A 16,418-nucleotide genomic window follows, 5' to 3' on the forward strand; every position below is an offset into this window, starting at 1 on the left:
TGGCATATAGAAGATGTCCGGGGTCCAAAAATGGTGACTGGAATATACTAGATGGCGGTTCAAAATTCAAGATGGCGGCCCACAATTCGAGATGGTAGCTATTTTATTGCGTTTTGGGCTCAAAATGGCGACTATAATATCTAAGATGGCGGCTGTAGTAAAGAGTTTTAGCCTCTAAAAACATGCATATTGGGTATATTCGGTAAGAGAAATATGTCTGGAGTTCAAAAATAATGACCAGAAGATAGCGGTGCAAAATGCAAGATGGCGGCCAACAATTCAAGATAGAAGCTGGCTTTGGGGCCGTTCATGAACCACGTAGACTTGTTGTGGGGAGGGGGGGGTGGATCTAGCCAAAATCGACGCTCCACACAAATTTTAATTTTTTTGTATGGACGAGGGGAGAGGGGGTCTACGTCGTTTATGAACAGATGGTTAAGGAATTTCAGGTTCTAAACCATGTAATATGGGTATATTTGGCATGGAGAGCAAAATATCCAAGAAGGCGTCTTAAAATTCAAGATGAAAACAGTTTTAAGGAGCTTTGGGCTCTGGAACCATGCAGTGTAGGTGTTCGGATGACCAAACCAACTTTTTGTAGCAGCCGTTTATTCGTGTAGCAGCTCAAACTGTAAATTTTATTTTTTGTTATTCTGTTTCCTGTATAAATAAACTATTCTACTTACAACACTTGGTTTAGAATTCCTACAAGCATCTCACTTTCCTCGCGTTTCTTCCAGGCCGCACTCCAACAATGCAACCTTAAATTTTCATAATACAAATTATTCTATCTTACATGCAATCATATTTGATCACCTACAGGTCCAGAATACTTCACAGCTTTTAATTCCAATACTATCACCTAACTTTACAATTTTACATTTCAATATCTTATTTTCAGAAATCTTTCAAAAATCTCTATCTCTTTTCATCAATTCTGATCATAGATATTGTCGGGCCGCCACCAAACCGGACTTCGCACAATCAAGTCGCGACGCGACCCAACTCGCGACGTTTATTAATCATGTCAAAAGTAGTGCGCATCCTTCCCGTTGTTGTCAGCAACACAGCGCACTAGATGCGAAACAGTTGCGACACTTGTGGACCAAGAAAATGGCAATTTTTGATTGAATGTCGGTCTTGATTCCAACCGGATAGACAATATTATCCCGATACTGCCTTGTTTTTGTTTTTGTTTTTAATTCTCTGTCCCACTTCTCTCGCCCTTGAAGTAACTTTACTATCACTGCAACTCGACCGCTGACCTACCGTTAAAGCGGTTGTGCTTTCCAGCGTTGTCGTAACAATAGGGTTGGTTCCATTTATTAGGAACTAGCTGTCCCGGCAAACTTTGTCTTGCCGTCTTGTGCTGGTTTGACAACTGTTAAGCTCAAAATAGCACCGCACTCTAGATTGGTTTGATTTCGATCGTGTTGATTTTCTTCCCAGCTCATGGAAAACCAGTACTTCATCAATTTTCTTACTTTTTCAGTTTAATTTCGTAACTTTCTTTTACATATAAACACAGCCACCATGAATACGAAGCAAACCACGCAAGAGTCAACCCGATCGGTTCGGCCGTTCGTGAGTTTTGTTGCATCAAAGGGACTTCAAACTCATTTTTATATATATAGATATAGATAGATAGATAGATAGATAGATAGATAGATGTGTGCATACATGTTTAAATATTTTTCTTATATTTAAAAATAACTCTCTCTGTACATCTTTAAGATGAATATTTAAGTATTAAATACTCGCGGAGACATTATACAGATACAATGCTTGAAAACATTTTAAAATAGTTCATAAGATATGATAAGAGAATCCAAGATGTTAGCTCAAAATTCAAGATAGCGGTGCACAATTCAATATAACGAGTCAAATGTATCCATGTTAAGAGAATTTTAAAAACAGATTCCTTTTCGTATTTTTTTTTTGTTTTGTTGAAGTCTAGTGGACAAAAGTGGACTGTATAAAACACCTAAACGGCTGCAAGTTGAATAGACAGAAAATTGCTTACGATTCAATAACTGACCAAAGCCACCATGAGGGCAATTTAAACTATCAATGTCCAATGCTTCGTTCAGCTCATAAGACGTAATGTATACTCTGTTTAGATTACAGAGAAAATTTTGAAGTTGAATCTTGTAAATATACAAAAGCAGCTTTAGCAAATTAACTGTACCAATCGACGAAAATTCTATCTTTCCGCGCATCGTCTCATAAGGACAAATTCCACTAGAACTAAAGATTTGTATCATCAAAGTTTCGAGGGTGATGACGATGAAAGATACCTACAGAAGATAAAAAAAATAATACGGTGTCCCGTATCACGTTAACGATGTAGGTCGAACTTGCTTGAAGTTGCTGCAATGGTCCACTGCACGAATTTATGCTGGCCTGCTTAGGCCAGTAGTATACAGGGTCAAATATTTGACAAGTTAAGAACTCAAGAAACAACATCAGTTTGACACTAATGAAAATTCGATCGAGTCAAACAAGATGTTTGAGCATTGGTTTCTTTTTGGACAAATATTTGACCCTGTGTACTAGCAGCTTTACTCTCACCGAAAATTTGACGTTTGAGCGGTGCCGACACCTCTCAAACGTCAAATTTCGTGTGAGAGTACACACTATTTTTAATTCGCTGGAAACCAGCAAAATTTTGCTGGTTTTTAACATGCTGTAAAACCAGCAATCCAACCAGCAAAATATTTCTTGCTGAATTTTCGGCAATGCGTTTTGACAGCTTTTTTTGCTGGTTGTTCAGCAATTTCGTCCGAGGTGGAGTCGGGCCGGATTTCTTTCTTTTTTTTTCTTTTCAAGCGAAACAAAAATTGCTACTAATTGTTAGTTTCAATTTAATTTTCGGTATCCAATCGTAAGTAAATGCAATAAATACGCATTGAAGAAGTCGCACATTTCATTTTAACGGGACAATCGATGAAAATTTTAACTTTTTCGGCGGAAATTCCCGTCCTCCTGCTTCCTAAGTATTACGGACAAAGGCACACACAAAGTGACATGTCAAGAAAAATGTTAAGTGTTTGACAATTCTTTTCCTGGTGTTTCAGCAATTTCTTATTTTGCTGGCTCTTCAGTTATCATTGCTGAATTTTCGGCAATTTTTGGTTTGCTGATATCCATCCAGCAATTCATTTTGCTGGACGGGAAAATCGAAATTTGGTGTGTGTGTAAGCAGGCCAGCATAAATTCGTGCAGTGGACCATGCTGCATGCTTCTCTTACCCATTTCTAGATGAACGGGTGAACGCAGGATTCAGAAGCTTCGAGTAAGTTTAACCTACGTCGTCGAACAGGACTATTCTTTACAGATTCTGTCGATGAGTTGAATTCCACCATCATCGGCGCTGCATCAGCGCTACTCTTTTATGAGCAGAAGGGTCTCACCCCACCAAACTTGTTTCGCTGAGCATTTCCCGCTCGTTGCAAGAGGGTGGAAATCGGTATTGGCTTCGGTCGTCGGCCAACTTTTATTGATACGTAGTCATGGTATTGCCGTAGTTACTGCCCCCGATGTTTATTTGTCAAAGCAATCATTCTAGAAATTGTGCTTCTTTTGGTGAGTTTGAAAGTGCTGAAAGACAACAGCTCAATTTGAAATGGTCCTGCTTCATGTAAAACGCGGCGACGAAAGCCAGTTTCTGTACGAAACAAACCTGTCCATCTCGGTCGAACAACTATCACTGGAGTTGGCCACCATATACAACGGTCGTTTGAAAGTTAGCCGTGTTTGTTCCGGTAAGTTATGGTGTAATTTTTGATTGCTCGCTGTAATTGAAGTTTTACAACGGTCATGCATATTACCAGAAATCGAAGAACTCTCCAAGCATGGTACCATGCTTCCACCGGATATGCTCGGTTTAACCGACGAACAGGTGGAAGAGTTACACCTGGTCGATGAATGGGCAGAGACGTGTGTCCCTTCTGGCGGTTGGACATCCAATCCTGACCCGGTTGGCCGTCGCAACGGACGACAACCGCTAGAAAAGTTGCAGGACGTGTTGGAAAAGGCCGTTGCAGATGCCAGACTCATGATTTCCAAGAAGCAAATCGACCAAGGCACCGTAATGCAGCAGAAAATTGTACAAGATGCATTGGATTTGCTTCGAGGTGCGGTAACTATCGTGTATCCGATGCAACTACCACCTCACGATCCGATACGCATGGAGTTTTCCAATACTGAAGATTTAACAGGAACTCAGGTTAGCGCGTTATCATGTTTAATTCCAAAAATGTTGAAATTAACCTTTTTACCCTTAGGCATCTCTTGAGGTGATTGAGCCTTCCAAACTACAGCTTTGGTTTGCTGGAAAGCTGATGCTTCCGGATCGTAAACTGGGCGAAATCATCGGAAGTAACGAGAAGACCAAAATCATCATCAAGCTGTCGAAAATCAATGAAGGTGCACCGGGTCGCGAACCAGTCATGTCCGACGAAGCTAAAAAGCAACTGATGTTGCAAGCTTATCGGCGTCAGGAGGAGCTCAAGGTAGGTGGTTGTTTCACATTTATTCAATGAGAGTTTATAAAAAGACATTTACACCGTCTTCGACCTTGCGGCCACTACAGACTGAACATTACTAACATTCGACAAGGGACAACACATATAACACCCAGTGGCCCAGTAGAGAATTTTCCGTGTGACAAAAATATTTCCCCGACTGGAGCAGGAATCAAACCCACGCCCGAGGCTTATGATATACCTAATCGACTGACGCCGTTAACCGCTCGGCCACGAAGCCTACAATATATTGCACCAAAACCCATTCTTGAAAGTGTCTTCCCGCGCAGAAGAGAATATCAACAGCATAATAAAATATGTTATTTTGGCATAATAACTGTATAATAGAATCCAGGAAGCTTTGATTTTGGGCATGTGGCCGATGTGCGTTGCAGTAATGATTGGAATAGCTGAATGCATAAGAAATGGTAAACAGTTCTGTAAAAATCAGATCCTCAAGTCATCTGATATAGTGTAGAAGTCGTCTGGTTGATGGTTGGGAACAGAATGAATTTATTGACTTAAAGTGTTCCTAACTGTCTAATCCCTAAGCCTACCGGAAACGGAAATAAACAACGTAGTATATGTACACGCTACTACAACTCGGCCATCCTGATGAGACTTCGACCCGAAGTACAGGTATGTTCCGTTTTTATCAACACGGTCCGCGATTTTCAGTTGACAAAAACGGAATAGTGATAAAAACGGAATAATTTTCTTTGCAAAATATTTTGCAACATTTTTATAAAAGTTGAAAGATTTACTGTAGAACACATTCAAAAAGTAAAAATATGCAGTTTATTATGAAATTTAATTGTTTTTGATGTCTTTTAGCACATCTTCCTTGCACAATTCAAATTACAGTTTTCTGGCTGTGACGTCGACAAGAGGTTTTCACCACATTTGTGACCCCCGTTTTGGAAATTTATTTTCGTTGAACGCAAGAATGGCACATATTACAGTTCCAGTATCCGGATCGACGTTTTAAAATATCCCTGGCCAAGTTCGCAGGGGTTGACGGTATTAAAGTGAAGGAGTTTCATTTTGGTTATTGTAATGTAGTGTTCTTTAGTGAAACATATCACCTTTTTAACACTTTAATGCGCCTCCAACGGTTCATCACGAACCGGCTGCTGCAGATGGAGTATGGCTGATCATATGCATCAGACATGCTCGATAAACAGGACGAACCGCCGGGGCTCAGTAGAGTCTATTCCCAAGCAATAGTTCTAAGTCGGTTGGATTTGAGAAGGTTTTGATGATCGTTACAAATCCTAATCAAAGTATTATAGGATTTGTGACAGGTTTTGGAACCTTTTACAGCCATCTGATTTCAAAATGTTGTTTGGGCTCTATTTCCCACGTTTCTCGGTTGATTTTTATTACATAGTAATTTATTAATGTCATATTCGCTTTTTCGAATTTTTAACATGTTAGTTGGTCATATTTTCTTTAAATAAAACAATAAAAATCGACCGAAGAATCAATAGTGGGAAGGAGATTTGCAGCACTTAATTGTGCTGATAGATTCGAAGCTAACGTGCGAACACTTAAACGCATTGTTGACGTCAATGCGTTCGACGTGACATTTTGGACAAAAACTGACTGCTTTTTATTAACTGAACAACGTTTCTTGTGTATGACTAGGTTGACATTTCTAGGCTACGCTTGAGAAAATGACATGGTTCATCTAGGTAGGACCGATAGGACAATTGAACGAATTTGAATATTTTTTTAATACAGTAAAACCTCCATGAGTCGATATTGAAGGGACCATCGACTCAAGGAAATATCGAGTAGTGGAACAAAAATCCTTTGGGAAGCTTTTTAGGGGGGCCATCATAGTAACCCAGAAATTATTTTTCAGTATGGAAAAAATTACCTCCATAAGTCGACATCGAGTCAAAGAACATCGACTCATGGAGGTTCGACTGTAGTATTTGTAGCGGGATGAAAGTTGACATGAAATCTTTATTATTTTAAAATTTTATTGCAATCAACTGACCAACTTGGCGTATTTTTGATTATCTCTTAGATGTTCAGAAGTTCAGTTACATGTTTCTGTGGATGTTGGACCGATGACAATTTAAGGACACAAGAGATGAACACAAGTAGAAAACGATTAGCGAAATCAAGAAAACAATTTGACACAGGATCGACTATACTTTAACATACAGGGTTCGATTGATTCGATGAAAAAAAAAACAACATACGACAACTGACTTAACGAGGAAAAAACATACCATACCATACCATACCACAAAATCAAACAAGGAGACAAACGCAAACCGTGTGACCACAACACTACCCAGGTAACCAATAAGCAGTTTACATGGCATTAATTCGGCACTATATGCGCCTTTACAGCAGGTCATTAAATGCTAATTTGCCCTATATGCGCCATAAGTGCAACTTAAATGCAGGTTTTGGCCCAATATACGGCTGATTAAATGCTTAAATTTCCTATCCCCCAGATTGTCAAAAATAAAAACAAAATATTTCTCCCTGCCCATTTTACGGTTTCCCTTTCTCTTCTATTTTTATCCTCATTCTCCGGTGCAACTTTTGAGGCTTTGGGCCACGTTTTGAAATGCGGTTATTGTTTTTTTTTTGGTGATTTCGGCGAAATTGGGAGTTGATCTCTCGATCCTCGGGTTGACGATGGTGCTGAACCGCGCTACGATGTAAGCTATAGATGATTGCATAATGTGCGTTGGTTTTTTGATCAATTTAAGCTTGAATATTACACCGGCAGTTGATTCGTCAGCATATGCTGATCGAGCATTGGAAAAAAGCCAAAACCATGGAATTGATTTGGCAAAGCATGTTTTTTTTTTAGTTGCTAATCTATAAATGACAGGACAAGCGAATGATAATGGCATCTGCAGCCGGGGCAAGTAAATTAAAAAGTAGAAATGTGCTGTAGGTTTAGCATCAATCATCCCACTGAGCAGTTTTATGGCACGAATGTAGCAGTTATGCTGCTTGTTGTCCAAAACATACCGTGCAACTGAAATGCTACATAACTGCTGTCAGATTTTAAGTAGCATTTCAATTGCTAATATAGGACAGTTTAGCAGTCAAACTGCTATCATACGGCAGTAAGCAGGTCAAATGCAGATATAAAACAGAAATACGGCTTATTCAAATGCTTATTGGTTACCTGGGTACATAGGCAAATCCTGACTGACTGACCAATTGAAAACTTTCCAATCTTCTACCGTAACTTTTTGAGTCAGTTTGCAACAGTGTCTTAATGGATATCATTTTCCGCGTACGGCTGGCAAACTGCTTCTGAAAGATTACGTACTCTTTTCTATCTTCGGGTCTAGTGTAGAGGTTTCAACTCTATTCAGAGTGCAGCTAGAAACCTAGCAAAAAAAAAAAAAGTATCCGGATCGACGTTTTAAAATATGACATACTTCCAGGAATGATTAATCACCAGGAACGTAATTTCGATATCCTAACAAAAAAGGATATGTTTACTTCCTTCCGGAATGCATTTCTCCACGATTATCTCTTAACAGATTCTTATGAAAGTTTCAACTAGGATACCACTTGATACTTGATGGGCTACAACTCGTAGCGGTGAGTCTACGCCGAATGAAGCACTGGGTCTCGGTCCTGGGCCAATCGCTTACAGTCACCCTCAACGTTTAGAGCCCTTAGGTCCTCCTCAACTGTAAAAAGTTACCGCGTACGCGGCCTACCACGAAGCCGACGGCCCTTACCTAGTTCTCTGCTGAATATGGTTTTATCTTGTCGTTCCTCCGGCATATGAGCTACGTGCCCAGCCCACCGCAGCCTGCCGTGTTTTATTCGCTTCACTAGGATACTTTTAGGATTCACTAGGATACTTTTAGAAAATCTTCAGGAATTTTTCTAAGCAATCACTTGTATTCTCCTCAGAATATTGTGTTCTCCAAGAAGTTCCTCCAGAATTCTCGTAGGTTACCTTGTACCATGCCGCTTGTTTATCTTATGGAATTCGATAGGGGATAGTCCATAAATGACGTAGCATTTTTAGACGATTTTTGACACCCCCTCCCCCTCTCTCTCTCTCTCTTCTTGGCGTAACGTCCTCATTGGGACAAAGCCTGCTTCTCAGCTTAGTGTTCTATGAGCACTTCCACAGTTATTAACTGAGAGCTTCCTCTGCCAATGACCATTTTGCATGCGTATATCGTGTGGCAGGCACGAAGATACTCTATGCCCAAGGAAGTCAAGGAAATTTCCTTTACGAAAAGATCCTGGACCGACCGGGAATCGAACCCGTCACCCTCAGCATGGTCATGCTGAATACCCGTGCGTTTACCGCCTCGGCTATATGGCCCCCTCCCCCCTCGTAGCCTATTTTCCCATAATTATAACATGGCTCGTAGCATAATCAGAGCCTCCCCCCTCTCCCCTAAGATGCAGCGTAATTTATGGACGACCCCTAAGAATTTTTAGAGAAAAGAGGTTTGCTCCTTATGATTTCTTCAGGAATTTCTTCTCGGATCAACCTCCCTGGCCAAGTTCGCAGGGGTTGACGGTATTAAAGTGAAGGAGTTTCATTTTGATTATTGTAATGTAGTGTTCTTTAGTGAAACATATCACCTTTTTAACACTGCTCGATAAACACGGAGGAACCGCCGGGGCTCATTAATAGAGTCTATTCCCAAGCAATAGTTCCAAGTCGGCTGGATTTGAGAAGGTTTTGATGATCGTTGCAAATCCTAATAAAGATATTATAGGATTTTTGACAGGTTTTGGAATCTTTTACGGCCAGCTGACTTCAAAATGTTGTTTGAGCTCTATTTCCCACGTTTCTCGGTTGATTTTGATTAGTAATTTATTAATGTCATAGTCGCTTTTTCGAATTTTTAACATGTTAGTTGGTCATATTTTCTTTAAATAAAGCAATTAAAATCGACCGAAGAATTAATAGTGGGAAGGAGATTTGCAGCACTTAATTGTGCTGATAGATTCGAAGCTAACGTGCGAACACTTAAACGCATTGTTGACGTCAATGCGTTCGACGTGACATTTTGGACAAAAACTGACTGCTTTTTATTAACTGAACAACGTTACTTGTGTATGACTAGGTTGACATTTCTAGGCTACGCTTGAGAAAATGACATGGTTTATCTAGGTAGGACCGATAGGACAATTGAACGAATTTGAACATTTTTCATAGTATTTGTAGGGGGACGAATACATAATAGTTGACAAGCAATCTTTATTATTTTAAAATTTTATTGCAATCAACTGACCAACTTGACATATTTTTGTTTATCTCTTAGATGGTATTTTGACACCAACAGAAAAATATCAGAAGTTCAGTTGCTTGTTCCTGTGGGTTTTGGACCGATGACAATTTAAGGACACAAGAGATGAACACCGAGAAGTAGAAAACGATTAGCGAAATCAAGAAAACAATTTGACACAGGATCGACTATATTTTAACATACAGAGTTTGATTGATTCGATGAAAAAAAAACAAACATACGACAACTAACTTAACGAGAAGAAAAACATATTGAACCATACCACAAAATCGAACAAGACGACAAACACAAACCGTGTGACCATAACACTACATAGGCAAATCCTGACTGACTTACCAATTGAAAACTTTCCAACCTTCTACCGTAACTTTCTGAGTCAGTAGGCAACAGTGTCTTAATGGATATCATTTTCCGAGTACGGCTGGCAAACTGCTTCTGAAAGATTACGTACTCTTTTCTATCTTCGGGTCTAGTGTAGAGGTTTCAACTCTATTCAGAGTGCAGCTAGAAACCTAGCAAAAAAAAAAATTCTTCTCGGATCAACCTACACGTCTCTTTTTAAATTTCACCTGCAGTTTGAATTCATCCAAGAGTTGCTTTGGAGATTCACAAGATTTTACTTTTGAAATATAGGAGTTCCTCCGTTTCTTCAAAATTTCCTACGGGAATTCTTCCAAGACTGCTTTCTCCAGGATTTTTTTTTTCTGATATTTCTCCAGGGGTTCTTTCTGGGATTCCTTCAACAGTTTTTCTAGAATTTCATCAGAAGTTCTTTCTTGGATTCTTTAAAGATTTTCTTATGATTTTTTTGACTTTGTTTTGGTATTTATGCGCAGTAAAAACCTCTACACCTCCTGGAACTTTCAGAGATGTTCCAATACGATTCTATCTTTTATTTTTGTTATATCCTCATGATTACTAGACGAACCAGCCTTGGGCTGAAAATCTCGTAAATAAAGATAATATTACAATGATAATTATCCCCGATTTCTTATTTGTTTCCTGGGAATCTCTCAGAAGTTTAGTCTAGTAATCTTCCAGGAATTCGTTCTTACAATCCTCCAGAAGTTTCTTCACGGATGATGTTCTGTATAGAAATCTCCGGGGAGTTATTCCTGAGGATCCTCCAGAAGTTCCTTGTGGGAATCTTTTGTTTCTTCTTGGAATCCTTCAGGAGTTGCTGGAGAAATCCCCAGATCGTTTTCCAAGATCCTAGATGAAGTGTAGAATTAGCTCAATGTTAAAATACACGTTAATAAAAACAAAAAAAAAAAAGATCCTAGACTCCTCCTTCTTTGAGAAACTTAGTTCTGATAGATTTCACTCCTAATTTACCTAAAGGTACTTCTGAATAATTTCCTGACGATTTCTCAGACGAAATCCATTAAGGAATCTGGAGGAATACAAGAATCGCTAGTAGGAATTACTGCATTTTTGGAGTAAACGAAAGATGAAATCTCGGATAAAATTCTATAGGAATCTCCTGTTACTATGTTAGGTTAGTGAATATAGCTGTTTTGGTCTGGAAAATTTGGACAGGGTATCAAGGATGACAAGAGAGATCTCTGGTAGAAGCTTGAGCCCCATCGGAAAGAAATAGCGATCAGGAAAGATAATAATTTCAAGAAAACGTGTAAAAATCACGTGAAATTTATTTCACTTAAAAAAGTATTGTAAACAAGATTGCAGTGTAAAAATTCAGGCAAGGACAGGCAAAGAAAGCCCTAAACTGTTTAAGTTCTCGAAGAACACTTGAAGTGGCAGGCCAAGTTCCAGTTGATACGTAGAGCCGTAAAGAAGAAGAATAATAATAAGAACAAGAAGAAAGGAGAAGAAGGATCTTCAGAAGAAAGTTCTTGGAGGATGGACATCCTGGAGCAATCCCTGGAAGGGACTTGAATTGTGCCCTAACACAATAGGCTAATGAAATAAAAAAATGTTCGATTATCCATGGTTATTTCTTCCTGTTGCCGGATAATCGAATCCGTCCTTTGATGGTTTTTTATGCCCATCCCATTTATTATTGATCTGTCATGATTAGCAACTTTTGTTACACTTGGAAAATGATTGAACCATTTAACAAAACGACAAAATTGTTGATGATGATATTGATATTCACGTGTCACCTCCTGTCAGATTTTCATTAAATTGGCTTTTGGCTCGATTTAATTTTTCTATTGGACTATTGGTATAATTTTTCTCATTTTCAAACAAGAAGTAAAATTGTGCCTGAGAGAAAGCATGAATTAACATTATTTATAGCTGAACTTTAAATGTGTTGAAAGCTACTGTGACGTATACATTTTCTATGCCATCATTGGTAGTTGTTTCAAATCTATTCATGGATGCATTGCCTCAAGATTAATGTTAAGCTATAAATAACTCGTGTTCGAGGGAACAAATTTGACAAAAATTTTAGTGTTGACAAAAACGGAATGAAATGTTGACGAAATCGGATAATGACAAAAACGGAACATACCTGTATATTGTTACAAATCATTGGGCGTCCAACGTTTTAAATTACACGGATCAAAAACCGAACTGAACGGAACTTGATTTAATTGAAATCCGTCAATATCTGCTACAACAAATCTATTATTAGGAAGAATTTTCTTAATTTGGTAAGGGCCTTTGAATTGTTTTTGAAGCTTACGAGACACACCAACCTCTGGCCTGTTTGGAATATAAACCAAATCGCCAACATTAAAAGTGTTGTTTATTTTGCATTTCTTATCGTAATATTTTTTATTATTTGATTGAACTATTTTTATCTTTTCCGATGCTTTTTGCCGAATATGAGTTAAATCTCTTTCAACATATAATTTTGATTCTAAATATTCCCTAATTTGATCATCAATTTTACATTTTTGATTTACTCCGAATAATAATTTTGATGGTGTTTCATTAGTACTTCTATTCATAGTATTCTTCAATAATAACTCAGCTTCGCTAAGAATTGTAGTTAAACCTTTGTATGGAGAAGCCTCTATCAATTTCGCTAAAAGTGGTGTAATTGTTTTGTTAAATCTTTCGATTTGACCATTAGGCTTTGGACACCCGGAAGCAATTAGTACGTGTTTGATATTGGATTCATTCATGAATGCTTTGAAACTGTTTGATGTAAAACATGAGCTTCTGTCTGTAACTAATTTTGTGGGAATTGAATAATTTGAAAAGTAGTTGCGTAAATGCTTCAAAGCTTCGCTAGTATTGGTTGTTTTACAAGGATATATTTTAATAAATTTGGTGAAGCCATCAACAATACCAAAAATATGTTTAAAATGTGAATTATTTATTTTCAGGGGACCGTAATGATCTATATGAATGGTTTCAAAAGGAGTATCACCCTTATCTATGTTATGTAATTCTCCGTCATACTTATGTAACTTCTTTGAAAACAATACGCACTTCAAGCAACTTTTAATATAATTTAATACTTTTTCCTTCATATTTGGAAACCAATAACATCTCAATATTGATTCACAAACTTCATCACATCCAAAATGTCCCAAATCATCATGACACGTTTTAATGACACGATTGACCGTATCATGTGGAACATAAAATAACACCCTATTTTTGTGTTTCCTGTAAACCATACCGCCACGCACTTCATGGAATTTATGGTCAATAGTCTGCAAATCATCTCTCAATTTATTTATTTCAGTGTCCCTTAACTGACATGCTATCAATGCTCTTTCAAAATCATTATTATCATTATTGAGTAAACAAATACTGTTTATTCTTGACAAAGCATCAACATGTTTCATGCAATTAGAAGACCTATGAATGGGTTCAAAATCAAACTCTGAAAGAAATATTTCCCAACTAGCAATTTTCGGGTTTATATCTTTCTTTTTCGAAGTATCAGTAAGAGCGTTGCAATCAGTTACCAATTTGAAATGCATTCCTTGCAAATATATTTGAAATCTTTTGATGCTATTATAAACTGCTAACGTTTCTAACTCAAACGAATGTAACTTTGTTTCTGAAGGTGAGGTACGTTTACTAAAATACATTACAGGATGAAATTGTTCATCTGTTTGTTTTTGTAGCAAAACTCCACCAAATCCATGACTACTGGCGTCTGTTTTGAGTTCGGTTGGCGCTGTTGGATTGTATATTTTCAAAACAGGGTCACTTATCAATTTTTGTTTTAAATTTTCAAAATAATTCATTTGTTCAACACCAAAAACAAAGGTTTTATCTGTTTTGTTCAATAACGGACTAGCAATTATAGAAAACTGTGGAATGAATTTTCTAAAATAACTGGCCAAACCTATGAAACGATGAACTTCAGCTTGATTTTTTGGAATCGGGAAATTTCTTATGCATTCTATGTGACGATCACTTGGACCAATTCCCTTTTCTGAAATTTTATAACCCAAATATTCAATTTCAGTTTTCATGAATGCACACTTACTTAACTGCAGAGTAAGTAAATTTTTATTCAAAATTTCAAATACCTGCTTCAAAATTAATAAGTGTTCTACAACGGTGTTCGTTGCTATTAAAATGTCATCAATATAAATTACTACATACATATTTTGCCAGACTTTATTAAATCTCGAAAAACATGATGAATGAACCTCATAAAAGCAGAAGGAGCATTACATAACCCAAAGGGTACTCTTTCATATTCATATTGACCCATGTGGGTAATGAAAGCCGTATATTTCGATGATTTTTCTGAAAGCCTCAATTGATGATACCCACTTTTAAAATCCAAACTCGTAAAATATTTTTTCCCTTGTATTTAATTGATCTAATAAGTCTTCAATCAGAGGAATTGAATAACGATCTTTTACAGTCTGCTTATTCCATTCTCTATAATCAATGCACATTCTAAATGATCCATCTTTCTTTTTAACTAAAACAACTCTACTTGCATAAGGAGAGTTACTCTCCACACCTTTCTTTGATAAGTTTTCAATAGTATTTTCAATTTCCTTTTTCTGATGAAAAGAAAATCTTCTTGTGGAAAAATGAAATGGTTTCTTACAATTCAACTCAATGTTCATCTCATGAACAATTTCTGATTTCTCTGGTTTAGCAGCATTGAAATAATGTTTATTGAAAAGAGATTTAAGCTGATTTATAATATTCAAAGTTATGTTTTTATCGCCAATGTCTAAATTATCAATCATGTCAACACTAGTTGGCGAATTGTTTACCTGGATAGCATATAGTTGATTAAGAAAATTTGTTATCACAACTTGATCTCCTTTCGGTTGTTATCAAATCCTGTTCATGTATGAGCTTAACATCATTTCCGCCTATGAAATCGCGTCCCACAATACAATCCGGGTACATGGTCTCATCTGGGACAACTTTAATCTTTAAATTGAAAATAACATTGTTAATCATCATTTCCGTGTCAATAACTCCTAATATTTTAACAATTGTATCATTTAAGCCTTTGAATTCTAATCTTTGGTAAATGGAACAATTTTGAAAAATGCTGGTATTTGACTTGCTTTGATTAGACTAACTGAACAACCTGTGTCAATTAGTGTTAAACATGGTTTAAAATAGTTACCAAATCTCAAACAACTCATGAAATGATCCTTTACTAATCTTATCCTAATCATATTACCTAGCTGATTCATGTTTAGATCAAAATTTGGCTGACTAGCATCTTAAACCTGGCGACCGGTGTACACATTTCCAACTCGATTGAGAATTCTAGGATCTGCATTCCCATTCGTCCTGTCCAACATCCGCAGTAATGGAGCACCAGCACGGCAAAATTTCCAACTGTGACCAAATCGATTACATTGAGAGCTCTTAGCGGAGGCCTTGGGCAGTTTCTTGAAATGTATCCATCCTGATTACAATTGTGGCAAATCCAGCGGGCTTCTGTAGGTGACATCCGAAAAACTTGAGGACTCTTGGGAGGATTCTTCAACCCACTCACGCATTCAAATCTTTTCAAGCAGCTAATATCTTCCATCACTGAATTGAACTTCTGAAGAGACAGCATCGCTTGAAGTCCTTGGTCTTGGATTCCACGAATTACGTATTTGATCAAGGCCTGTTCGCTGAGGTTGATGTTCTTCCCAATCGCCATAATTTCAAACACGTACTTCTCGAAATCTTCATCCGGTTTCTTTAGAAGACTCATCAAACGGAAATGGACATCTGTTTCATCCAGTATATTCGGGAAACCAATCGTTAATTCATTCTTGAAATCATCCCAGTTAGATATTTTTGATCTGACAGCTTCGTACTAAATTCGGGGAACTTCTCCTAATCTTGTGACAGCATGATGAAGGGTTGTATGATTCGACCAGGAATAGATGAGCTTCAAATTTTACTATATTTGTAATCCTTGAATTTGATGGAACTTCATTTGAATTGAAAACAGGAATTAATTTCTTAACGTCATCCGGGTGCATTGGAAATTGAGTGATGAACGGTTCTTGGGCCCAGCGTTTGAAAAATTGACGGTATTTTGAACGTTTTCATTTTCATTTGTACTTGAATGATCATCTGGTTTTGGTGTATTAATCCGGTTTAAAACAGTAGCTTCAGTTTCATTTTCATTTTCACCCAATACAGGACGGCTGCGAGGTAGACTTCTGGTAGTACGGCGTATCTTGAACTGCTATGGCTTTGGTGA

The 16,418-nt window shown here is 37.6% G+C and overlaps 1 protein-coding gene across 2 annotated transcripts in view; it reads left to right on the forward strand.

The window, feature by feature from the left end:
* The first annotated feature begins 3,342 nt into the window (after positions 1–3,342).
* LOC115253918 (cilia- and flagella-associated protein 298) overlaps positions 3,343–16,418 on the forward strand; it is a 68,942-nt gene continuing 55,866 nt past the window's right edge. Inside the window, exons 1-4 of one of the 2 annotated variants that reach the window (XM_062856965.1) lie at positions 3,343–3,764; positions 3,834–4,228; positions 4,287–4,514; positions 4,595–4,822. In XM_062856965.1, coding sequence (XP_062712949.1) covers positions 3,626–3,764; positions 3,834–4,228; positions 4,287–4,514; positions 4,595–4,609 — 777 coding nt within the window. In that variant the 5' untranslated portion in view covers positions 3,343–3,625 and the 3' untranslated portion in view covers positions 4,610–4,822. Of the gene's footprint in view, positions 3,765–3,833; positions 4,229–4,286; positions 4,515–4,594; positions 4,823–16,418 lie in introns of those variants that run through there. The other variant, XM_029863010.2, reaches the window with a different exon arrangement.

This window comes from Aedes albopictus, chromosome 3 (assembly GCF_035046485.1).
Source record: "Aedes albopictus strain Foshan chromosome 3, AalbF5, whole genome shotgun sequence".
Lineage (NCBI taxonomy): Eukaryota > Metazoa > Arthropoda > Insecta > Diptera > Culicidae > Aedes > Aedes albopictus.